Below are 12760 nucleotides of genomic sequence, written 5' to 3'. Positions count from 1 at the left end.
GATTTAAGTGGGCTTAACTACTTCGTGTGGGCAGTCCAAAATGTTTTCAAGGAAGGTAGAAACAGTGACTAGTTTCTGGACCAAACAACAAGCAGCTAACTCCACAATGTTAAGAAGAATGCATTTATGTTTTTTCTTAACCGTTTCAGGGTCAATACCGTACAAGTACGGCCTTCGCGAACACCCTCAAAATGGTCAATGGCGTACATGTACGGCATCGCTTGTACATTTAAAAAGCGCGCCTCTTTCGATCATTTCTTTCGCTTGGCACGTGCTGCCACTCGACGGAAACACGTCGAGTGGCGAGAGCTTGTGCACGTGCCCGGATGCGCAAGCTTGCGCATCCGGGCACGTGCGCGCACGGCACTGGCGGCAAGTTACCGTTTTCTCCTGCAGGCGGATCCCGCTTGTTGGACGCGCTAAACTGATGGCTATCTGGTTTTAAATCTCTCAAAGGGTGACCGCTTGTCACTCGATCATTTATCGCCCACCGCGGAGCGATTGCACCTGTTCCCAGGCAGCCGTGTATATACACAGACGATGCTGCCGTTTTTGCGTTTCCTTTTTTCTCTATATCGCACCTTGTTAGCGATAAGACGAAGGCTTCTCACTTGTTTCGGTTTCTGGACGTGCACACAACCATTTTTCAGTGCGCTTATCTTCTTATTCATGAATAAACATTGTGTATTTTACAACACAAACGATTTTTTCCTCACTTTACTGTCACATTAGAAAAATTACGACCATATTTTTTCAAAATACATTCTTTCGAAGAATTTAAATCAGCAATAAAAAAAAAAAATCGACCCTGGGGGGTCCCCCCCCGCATTTGGCAAAAAAATTAGACCCTCAAAGGGTTAAAATGCTGCCATACAACAGGTGCATTTTGGGCTGTGCTATGAAGACAATCTGCTTCAATGTTCACAGATGAAAAAAAAACGGGGGGGGGGGGGGGCATCTAATAAATTTTGTTTACATCACATTTAGCAGTTATCTGTAACAATAACAGGAGCAGAATAGCAGCAATCACACAATTTGTTACTTACCAATAAATTTCAACTTATAAATTAAACGAATACCTAAGAGATAGATATTTGCTATCAACGTAACTAGCGCACTTCAAATGTGTAGCTTGCATCTTAGTGCCTCTCTTCCATGCATATGAAATCTCCAATTAGCAGGCTAACCATGTAAGTGCTCAGTTGATGAACAGCACAACAGCCGAAAACAGGTGCAACACACATGCAAAATACATAGCAATTTCCTTTCTTAAAGTAAACCTCACAGCTAATGACCATTGTAAGCAGCAGCTGTCACATGCAATGTGCAAAGAATAAGAGGCTGCTAAACAACAACAAGCATAAGGGGCTTTAAAACCTGACTAGTGATCGCATACCTACACCACCACTCCCTTTCTAATACACAACTGCAAAGCAACAAATGTGATCACACTATTAATGAACAACATTTCTACAACAAAACGCTCACAATGCCCACCTAGAAAAACCTCTACAGTTGTAAACAGAATATGAATAGTTTTCGAGAATTCCGGTTTCAAAACCAGTCTGCTGAAAGTCGCATGGCTCAAAGCATAGCTTTGTGCTGTTAGACAATGTTGAACTGCAAGACAACCATCTCTGCTTAAATTATTTGACAAGAGTTAATACTAGTGACTTTGTACAGCGGATCAAAATTGTAAGATAATTAATTATAATTACATAAAGAAGAGTACAAAGACAAAAAGATTCACAAGAAAATTTCTTTTCTTGTAAAAGTGTATGATGCAAAAGTAGTCACAAGAGATGGCCATAGCATCAAAGGCTTGTAATGAAGTTGTCGGAGCAGCATCTTTACTTAGATATTGGCACACATTATCAAACACTGATCAAAATGACTACAAATGACACTTGCTGTCTGCCACTTTGCAAGAAAGCACAGAGATTTTCTTCATTTTTGAAAATCCTCATGTTTTTTCTGTTTACTACTTACTCCTGCAGTCATTCCCAAATGTAAGAACAGCAATCTGGACAGCATATGAAAACTGCTTTTCCTGTAGTTTTTAACATTTTATAAGTAGAGTCATATTGAACAATAAAAATCAGTTGAAAGTGTATGTGGAGTAAAGCAAAAAGCAAGGAAGTCCACAACTACTTATTACATGAGTCATAGTAAAAGTAACGAGAAAACTACTTTTGCAGGAGTCATCTTCAGCCGTACAAGACTGAATGCGTGATATACTACGCGACACCATCTTTTGAGAAATCATTGATTGCTATTCATATCAAAAGATTTCAGTATTTCTCTACAAGAACTCGAAATTGATAGCCTTCCCCTATGTTTCATTTTGTCAGCATGCGACCAATAAACTTCCTGCACATATAATTCCTGCCACAAAATCTGTCGCAGAGTTCATGGTACAAAGATGCATGCATGGGCATCAAAAGCACTATATCAGTGCACAATTTTAAACTTAACCAGACAAGCCTAGCAGTAGCCACCACCTGGACTTGATGGATTCACAGGGCTCAATTATGGCTCATTTATAGAACCTGGGCCAACCATAAATAGTACTTGTTATGTCTACATATTGAAGAAGCTCCATTATGCATTGCACAATAAGGATCCTAGACAAAAAGGCATCGTCAGGTGTGACTATGTTCACCTTCGGTCCACATGTTTAACCTTGCTGGAAACTGACAAAAATGACCAGTTCTTCCGCACTGACCCTGTAACTTTCACCTGGCATATTCGTATATTCAGACTTGTTTGATTTTCTAAAAAAACAAGACATTACAAGAGATGACAAAGGATAAGATGCAGCAGTGTGTCACTGCCTAGATTTCTACAGGAGGGGAATTTTTATTCTTCCAGTAAAGCAAGTAAAAAAAAATTTGGGAGAAAAACCCGTCTCCAGTGTAAGATGGCACACTTTTCTTTTTAGTAATGCAGCACAGGAGTTTCAAATAGAGAAAAAAAGGAAAAATAAAAATCCTTAATGTCTCTTCACACCTGACCCACTCCTGACACTTTCGCCTTGCCTGTGCCCAAACAATGCCATCAAGAATTGCAGACAGATATGTGGCAACAAGTCACCATGAAACAAAATCTCGTGCTTTGCATAGTAAAGGCCTGATTGGTTTGAAGATTCTCTCATCAATGGGCAAATGAAATGTGGTACGGAATGTCTTACTTTGTGTTTGCTTGTACCATATTTTTAATTTCATACGATAGCTGCTATTTGAGTACGCTCATTTCAATTATTCTTGTGGGATTCTACAAGCCATGGCCATGAACTTATTGAAGCACACTAACTGGCATTAAGACCGGTATTATGAAAGAAAATTCGTAAACCTACAAGTGAATTTCAATTATGTGTTACAGTCAACCATATACTCTTCCGAGCGTAACTTCACATAAACCAGCACACAAAATGTATCACAAAAAGAATCAAGTAGCCAACGATGTGGACTCACAGCCCCTGCCATGACGCTGCTTCAGTGCACAGTTCAGACACTCCTCGGTTATTGGAGAGCATGTTTGGCTCAGGAGACATGTAAGATCCCTGGTTTGATGCAGAGAGCATGTCCATAGCTGCCTGTAAGGAAAACATTTAAGCTAAATGCAGCTGCCAGAACATGACTACCTCCATTTGATGTACAGCAAGTGTGCTACCTTCCAGAGCAAGTGACATGCACATACAGACAACATTGCCAATTTGAAGAATTTAGAACTGCTAGAGGTACAAGCAAAATAAATAAGACGACGAAAACAGCTGAATGTATATTTACTATTCACCAGATGATGATACACAGCTCACCTTGTCAGTGAAGTCACCCTGGTTAGGAAAATACTTCTCCAGGAACAACTTGACAGACTGAAAGACACAAGAAAAGCTCTCATTGCTTAAAGGTAGGAGTGTGCGAATACTGAATAGCAGATTTCGATCTAATATTGAATCGAAAAAAAAGAAAAAAAAAAAACGCCAAATATCGAATCGAATATCAGAAAAGTTTTCAAAAACTTTAATACAGTATTTCCAAATTTTGGGCAAGAAAATATGGTGCATGCATGCTCGGACGAATGTAGCCTAGTATAAAAAGAACATTGCAAGCTCTCAGTGACTTAGGTACCTAGAAATCAAGATACAGCCGCCAACCGATAAATCGGACACCAATAATCCAGACATGGTCGGTAATTTGGACAGCTTCGCAGCACCGCCAATGGCCCCATAGACTTAATGTGTAAAGAAGATCGATATTTCGGACAGCTACCAGCTCTACATTCAATTATCCGGACTCCGTCTGTGGCTGTAGCGTATGACGGTAGCGGATGCCGCGAATGGTGGCTGTAGCGTACGCCACCATTATCTCCTCTGGTCACCTCGATGAGACAAAGTATAGCCCCGAGGCCTTGCCTTGGTCGCAAGCATTACGCATCAGAGATTTAACTACAAATGACGATCTTGGAGGCTTTGCCTGAATTGTGAGGTCGCATCAACATCGCGATCATCACATCTTATTCCGGCACCCCCCCGCATGGCCCGTTCTCGCCATTCTGTTTGTTTAGTTTGCGTTCCAAACAGCGCTATGCTGGCTCCAAGAAGTCGTTCTCGTGAAGTTATCGACAGGCCGCGTCAAATGGCACCAATGGTGCCCTTACAGTCAGACTCCGAATAAGCCAGACTTCGCAATCGCAACTGAAGAGCCTGAACTGCGCCACCCACGAGCTCAAATGCGGACATCATTGATGACCTGCTAGGCCGCGGTGTGCCAATTCCTGCTGCCATTACACTTGAAGACTTTCCGATGTCGACAGCCCAGTGTTGTCGTATGCCGAACTGAATGATGACGAAATAATTGAGCAAGTTCTCCCACCGTCAAACAGCGACTCTAACTCAGATGACATGCCGTGTGCTCCGGAGCCTTCACATGCAGATCTGACTCGAGCCTTTGCAGTCCTTGTATCGGCGTACAGCGACAGCACACAACTGGCAGAAATACAGGCGTACTTGGTTGCACGTAAGCGAAGTGCGTGTGGCAACAAATCACCCACTTCTTCCTTGCACAGGGGCCTTAAACATAAATAAAGTGATCTTTTTTGGATACATTCGTTTTTTCGGACATTCGATAGTTCGGACTTATTTACATTCCCCGTGGAGCACGAATTATCGGTCGTCAAGTGTATACAGTACGGTCTACTCTTATTAAAGGAAACACCAAATTAGTATGCCAGCACTGATAAAAGCTCAGTTCTAGTATATGAAAGTCTGGAAAATATTTTTTATCAATAGAATTTCTGTCGCATTTAATCAAGTGCTTTTTTTTTTCCCTCTGAAACTAATGAATTAGTCACGTTTTGTTGTACTGAATACCAATAAGGTTCTCAGTTTAATAGTGGACCTATGTTTTGAGGCAATCTTTTATTTAATGCACAGAACGTTTTAACAGTGAAGCTGTTCAAGCTATCCGTGAAACCATGCTCGTGGATCGAAAAAGCCTCGCCTGCTCCTACTCCGCCAAGCTCCGCCCACCTGCCTAGACACTGCTTGCAACTGTGCCCGCGGCGGGATTGTGACGTCGGCAACGATGCCACTACGTGCCAACTGCTCTCCACTCCACTAAGATTCGCCCACTCCACTAAGATTCGCCAGACACTGCGCTCGCCTCGCCAGCAGCCCTGTTTGGCGAGAGCAGAGCCTCGTAACAACCAAAGTACGCGGCTTGCGTGAACTTCACAACGTCTTCCGGGATGCCATGTGGAGGCAGTGCTTTGTCGTGACATCAGCGATAGTATAAAGCTTGGTGTTGCCGCGCTATACCGACAGTTGTCATGTCGGGAGCATGTGCTGTGCCTTTGCTTTGCCATGGGTAGACCTAAACGAACTCTGGAAGAAGAGGCCAGCGTATAAAGAGCGGCAGCGTGCTGCCAAGCTGGAATATGCTCGAAGACGTCGAGCCGAAGAGGCCAAGCGTCGTCGACAAGCAGAACAGCCAGAATATGCCGCTCGGCGAAGGGAATACATGCAAAATCGCTGTGAATCCGTGCCCGGTCTGCATGTGGTCGAGAACTTTCAGTGCAGAGTCTGGCAGAGCTTCAGCTTCAGTGGATAACAGGTTTCATAGAGAGTTACTGAGCACAGAATTTGGGCACGCCTGTCGCGTCTGCGATAGGCTTCTGAAACTTGAGGATCGACCAGTTTCGCTGTCTTTAAGCCTTGCACGACTTAGCGCAAGCTTTGCCGTTTTTTTTTTTTTTTCATTCCAGTTTTTAAAATCCAGAAGGGCTAAACTTTACGGCAGTTGGGTTATCCTAAGGTCAATCTGTGCGACAGACGGAAGGACGGAGCATCACCCGACTTGATCACCGCTCCGCATGTAGCCAGCGCCCTGCGACAGTGCACGCACTTTAATTGTCAGGTTCGGTGTGATTTGCCACATGTCAAATAATCTGAAATCTGGAAGGGAACAGCAAGTTCGTGCGATGCATGCTGTGGAGTAAAAGGGTTAATGTGTTTAGAAAACTGTGTTCTCTATACCACGCGCTTTTAAAGTTTACTAAAGTTTGCAGCATCTTGCGACTCGATAACGCGCTTTTTGCACCTTGTCTCAATTTTAAGATTTCTTGTGTGTGAAAAAACAAAAACAAATGTGTATTGGAAAAGTAGTCACAGTTCGGCAGTGTGCAAGGATATTTATGCCTAACATAAAAGTAAGTGAAAAGGAAAAATATCCAGAACCAGTTTTGCCATTGTCCTCAACTGAAAATACCCGGCTGGCTCATCCACTGCAGTGGTGTCATTGAGCTATCCCACTAGGCTGGTGCATCGTTAGTGTACACGGGGAGCATTTCAGATAGCAGATGTGATTAGAGCTCAATGCGAGAAATACTACGTTCCCCCGACTAGTCTAAAAAAAAACTTGCTGTATGCGCGCTTGCGTGCTTGCTACCTCAACGTACCGTAGTATAATGCAGGACCCCTGAATACTCAAGCTCAATTCATTTCACGGCTAAAAAGAGGCAAGAAAGGGAATCTGAATCACTCCTTTACTACAACAAAAAGAATGAGTTCAGAATTCAATATGAGTGTGATTTTTATTTTATTATTACAATGAGACATCGCTGGGACGACCACACATGGATCTTAAAATCGGCAAAATTTTCTCACTTGAAATTTGCAGTGTTAAATTTACCAGTCCTGGGTGGGTATTCGTAAGTTTTTATAAAAATCGGCAATGATTTTTTTTTAATGTCTAAATGTTTCAATTTATGCTATTTTTACAATTTTGTCATTTTAGGGATTTTTTAACGAAATAAATGAATGGTGTAGTTGAATACTCCTTTAGTTTGCGAGCAGCCTTTTGAAGATTTGTCAGAAACATTTTTCAGCTTCATCGCCTCCAGCTAAAAGGCCCAAAAAATCCCGATTTTGGTGTCGGTGCTGTGGATGGCATAAATTTAACTTCGCGTAGGCCAACAATACTAGTGGTTTAGATTTAATGAAAAAAATTTTGAAGGGGTAAAGTGTAATAATTTTAGAGTGATAGGCCTTCAAAGTTGTAAAATCTGCAAGTTGTTACAACGCTCTTTTCCACCGTTAGTGAAGTAAGAATGTTTTTCAAGAAATCCGTGCCAAGTTTCACAACACAAAGGTTGATTCTTTTCTAGAGAGACATTTTCCCACCTCATATAAAAATTTAGCTGAGAACTAAAAATAGTCGGAACCCCCTTAGACGGTCCCTTATCTGAACACACCCAGTTGTAAAATCTTTCACGAATTAAGTATGTATGCTATTCATACATGGTCACTGTACATTCCAGAGTAATTGCTAGTGCTCGCTTATAATTCGAGAATGTTCAACCTTATTCATGATGCATGTGCAACCTGATTAGACTGAACTCTCTTGCTATAGAATCGGTACCAACATTAAAGAAAATTTGGACAAGCAGGTGTATTTTGCACTGAGCGATAAGTGGATAACAGTGATAATCCAGCGAAAAAATGTCAGCAAAAAGCAACGTAGGCATCACAATACCGAGCTCCTCAGTTTGTTCACTGCTTCTTACACTTAAAAGCCTGTTAACCCTTTAACTGGCAAGATAAGAAAGACTTGACTTAGAATGGTTTTATTGCTTTAGTTCTGTACTTTCCTCAAATACACACCAATTGAAATAATAAACTTTTTCTCTAAAAACTAAGCGAGATACAGAAGATCATAATTATTGTTGACCAGGTGGTGAAAGGTTCTCTAGCACTTGCTTTGGCAAGGTCAATGTGTGTTCTTGAGATGTACTATCGACCAAAAAAGTTTACAGACCAAGGGATCTGACAAAAAGCTGAATATCTCCGCAGCTTCAAAACGCAGCCTGGTATTCCCATTTCCAACCTCTACTGGTATATGCGAACAACATTGTGATGTACGGTTTTACTGGCTACTTTAAAGGCTGCTAGGATATTTAGCGTTTTCTGAGATCCCGTGGTACGTAAACTTATTTGGTCGATAGTAACTTTATGGAGTTAAGAAGAAAGACCTTGCTTAAAAAATGAAAAAAAAAAAAAAAAAATCGCATTGGTGAGAATATGACCCCCACATGCGCTAAGAAGATAACGACCAAGCCTTCAGGTTTTGTGACCAATACATTTGATGCTGCTCACGCACGACATTTGATTGAATACCACTTTTGAGCAGGTACATAAAGGTAAATTGAAAGGCACAAACTAATATTTAGATTTGTCTAGTACTTGCAGATGCTTTTGTTAGGTCAACAATAATGTTGAGCTACCAGTTAAAGGGTTAAAAGAGAACTCAAGTTAAAGGAGCCCTGAGCCACCCTTTGGGCTTGGTGAAAAAACACAGTCCGTGGATAGCATACGCTGCTGCTAACATCTCAGCCAAATATTGCAGTCGCGCGCGGCTCATGGCTCTCGCAAGTAGAGCGCGGTCACCTTTCTCTCAAACGCTCTCTATTTAACAGAAGCCTGCCTCCTTACTATCTTCTGGACGCTTTATTTCGTAATAAAGCGGATTCCCATACGCGGCTGCTATTGGCCAATAACTGACGTCAATCAAGAAGGGTGTTTCGATCAGTATGCTTCTTCCTACTGTTACAGTGTAAATTTATTGACGAAGTTCAATAAACGGGCTGAAGTAAGCGAAAATCTGCTTTGAATTTTTATCATAATTACGTACTTTTGGAAAAAGCCCACTATCGTCTGCTCACGCTCTGCCAGGGCCGCTCACATAGGAATTAAACTTGGCCACCCTGCTAATCGGTGTCGCAGCCACCGGGTCTCGCTAACTTCCGACTAGCTTGAAACACTTCAACTAGCCTCGAACCAGGCGAAACTTAAGGTCAGACCAAACACACGCTCGCCAGCACGCGCTCACTCCTGGCCACTCCCGGTTAGACGCCTTGTCAGACTTCGCTTCCTATTGAGCTATTCACAGTGCTTCAAAATCCACAAGTTGGATGCGGCTACTGTTCATCTGTCAAGCTGGTGCAGGACACAGCCAGTCCGCACCATGTAGCACGGCCAAACTGGAGCATATGAGCGCGTGCCCACACTCAAGCTCTGTCATGCACAAAGCAAACACTGCGCATACGCACTACAGTTGCACGTAGCTGCAGTCACTCTACGTAGCGTAGATACCGCGGCTACTGTGGGGTGCAGCGATGAGTCTGCTGGCTGAGCGCACTGCAGCTTGCCGAGAACAACCACACCTGGCTTACGCTTGACACGTCACAAGCACCAAAATCGAAAGTAGTGGTGTCTACATGAACATCCAAAATCGAATTTGAACTGCACGTCACGGTCATGTTCAGTAGGTGGAACGTTATGGGTACACCCCACTCCGCCGTAGCCTTCGCAGTGAAAGGCATTGAAGAAGGAGCAGAAGCACCAAGAAGGGGGGTGTTTGATTGCCAACAGCTCCCCTTCTGCTGAACACATTGAAGTAATTTTTGTGGCGAAGTATTTCTGAAATAGAAGGTTCAACTTCAAATGCATTTCTCCACTTCGATAAAGAGTGCTTCGGGGCACCTTTAATACAACTTCCTGTTCCAGCAACCTGCCACTTGTCTTACTGTGCTTCCCCCCTGTGGACACTAGAGCCTGTGCAGTTTTCCATGCTTGTTGCTTTCAGCAGCAGGCAGAGAAATCCAATAAGTGGCATCTGTCTTCACACTACTAACACACAACTTTAGCATACACTAAAGGTTATTGGTAAAGATTTTATTAGCATACCAGCATTAGCATACCGAATATTTTTAAGTTCCATAGTGCGAAACACAAACTAACATTACCTTACCACTATCCTACTTATGGTTTCCAATGTACAGAAAGCAAAGAATGCACAGCATAGAAAGCTGGCCATGGTGCTAGAAACAGATTGTGAACAGAACAAAATAGAAAGGGTGACTTACCTTAACCAGGACAGCCTTGTGTCCACAGATTCGGATGGGTTCTCTGCCCACAGTGACGGTGGCGGTGTATTCCCCCCCACTAGCATCACCCATGCTGTAACTGTGCACGAGGGAAGGCTTCTGGCAGGACTCTTTAGCCCCCACACCATAATTGTTGGATGTCTCATCTCCCATTTCCTGTCAAATAAGAAGGCTATCTTTATATTTGCCCTAGCTGCAAGAAATACTATATGCTTACCCGAACTGGAGATGCGTTGCGTCGAATAGTATCTTCGATCAGTTCTTTAGCTCGCCTAATCATCGGGGAAAAAAAAACAACGTAATTCACAAAGGCCACATTAAAATATCTGTTGATAACTGTTGCACTAAAGAGGCGAGAAGCACTTAATTTATGACAGTGAATACAGTAGTATGCTAACATTGCTCTTCACTAAATTTTGGATGCTTTTAATGCTTGGAACTAACAGGAAGGCATAAAGACTTTGCAATTCAAACTTGAGAATGTCAATAAACATCCATTTAAATAAAATATACACGAAAAGTTTACCGACAAGCAGCAAAAGCACTGGAGCACTATGGCGACAGAAAAATTGGTTTTAAAGGGACCCCGCAAGTCATGTTAACAAAGCTCTGGAATGTATATGGCATTACACTTCACGGATATCCTCCAGCAAAGTGTTTGAACATCTTGAATACAAATAGAGTTATAGAAGATTACCATTCAACCCCTCCACGGTGCTTCTTACTCCTTCCACAACATGCACACTAGAAGCTACAGAAAAGCGAGTGGGCACTGCCCTTAGTGTTCCACCCACAATGTAATCAGAAATCCAACTGAATAATGTAGGGTTTCCCCATTGCACCATCAGGTGCAGTGGGGAATTGGAACGTTTTCTTCATTTAAATTTAAAATAGCATTCAACAACAGTTAATAAAAAAGCCAAAGAAAATGCAGTTCGTCCAATTTTACTGCATTTTCCCACAAAAGAACTCACTGAAGAACTCGTCCCACTATGTTGGCTCTACTTGCAGAAATGGGTGCCCTCACCGCGCAAGCCCTCGACTCAAAGCAGGCAGTAGCCACCATACAGAGTAGGACCTTTGATATTGCCAGCACAGCTAGAATCCTACACGTCACCCCATTCATTGCAAGCAACTGCCTCTCTCGACATAAAACAAGTGTTGAGGTTTCTAGGAGGGGAATCTAGCAACCTAGGTTGATTCAATATTTGCCTTTGGGTCTTAAAAAACCTGGGAACAGTCATTGCTTCTGACAACAATAGGCAGTGTGCACTCCCCGGCTAGAATTGGTAAACTGCAATATGGGCCATAAGGTTATAAGTTAAATACGTAATTAGTGAATTTTTGTTAATTATTAAATTACGCATTTCAATTTCTTGTGCAAGTAATGTCCGCCTCTTCAAGAAGACCAGCTCATGAACTATAATTGTGCTATCTACCACAGGTAACCTTTAAAAATTTTTGAAAGTGTTCGCTGAAACACCAGGTATATGCTGCATGGTGACAACGTCTGTGAACCTTTCCAATTTCTATTCAAAGTGTCGCATATCTAAGCTTTCATAGATTAGCTATAATTCTTATTAGGCATGGATGTTAGCACGGCTCATGACAGCTGAAAGACGTGAATGCACGTGTCCAAAAAACAGCGCTGTCACGTCCAACATTCCTTGTGTTTAAAATATAAAAGCTCAATTGAACATGATCCAGGTGAATGATGCGAGAATTGCAAGCACTCATTCATTACTTGCATTGCCCTGCACCACTATGTTTATTCACAACTCCAGTACGGCTCCCTTGTCACATTTTACACATCCCCGACAAATGTAGCAGTGTTATGGATTTAATGTAGCAGACATGTGTGCTGACTAAAGCTGCATGCATTGTATGTGTAAAGTCATTGTGGGTATGTTAAATTGTGCAACTTATGCAGCTCTGTGCTCAAATAAAAAAACAAACCATTCTTTTATTTTTTTTTTACATTGTCATACTGCAAGAGCTGTCAGTGCATTTTACGACATTGATTTCACAATTTAACCGAGAAACCACTTGCGAACACACTTTTTTCGGGCAGCAGCATTGAGGAGGAAGCAGCAAGAATAGTAACAGTGCCGATGTCAATTGTGCTTGGTTGGCCAGGTCCTGCAGAATGTTGGCGTCGCTTTAGAAGTGTGGGCTTCTCCGTACTGCAGTGGAGCCCGTTTTGACCACATGATGGAGCTTAGGGAACAGCGGCTCTAGAATTACTGGAGACGACACGAGCGGCGTGCAGAAAACAGTGGTGCCAACTCTGGCTTCAGGGAGCCATATACACTAACTC

The 12760-nt window shown here is 42.4% G+C and overlaps 1 protein-coding gene across 5 annotated transcripts in view; it reads right to left on the bottom strand.

Annotated features, from left to right (window-relative positions):
• The window catches only part of LOC119465137 (uncharacterized), a 106657-nt gene that overhangs the window by 54255 nt on the left and 39642 nt on the right, over nucleotides 1–12760 (bottom strand). For all 5 annotated transcript variants that reach the window (XM_037725948.2, XM_049669193.1, XM_037725959.2 and 2 more), the window contains 4 exons: nucleotides 10661–10715; nucleotides 10423–10599; nucleotides 3818–3874; nucleotides 3474–3595 (listed from right to left, as the gene is read on the bottom strand). In XM_037725948.2, the coding sequence (XP_037581876.1) occupies nucleotides 3474–3595; nucleotides 3818–3874; nucleotides 10423–10599; nucleotides 10661–10715 (411 nt within the window). The remainder of the gene's footprint in view (nucleotides 1–3473; nucleotides 3596–3817; nucleotides 3875–10422; nucleotides 10600–10660; nucleotides 10716–12760) is intronic.

Source organism: Dermacentor silvarum, chromosome 1, assembly GCF_013339745.2.
Source record: "Dermacentor silvarum isolate Dsil-2018 chromosome 1, BIME_Dsil_1.4, whole genome shotgun sequence".
Classification (NCBI taxonomy): Eukaryota; Metazoa; Arthropoda; class Arachnida; order Ixodida; family Ixodidae; genus Dermacentor; species Dermacentor silvarum.
This window is presented reverse-complemented; position numbering and strand designations above follow the sequence as displayed.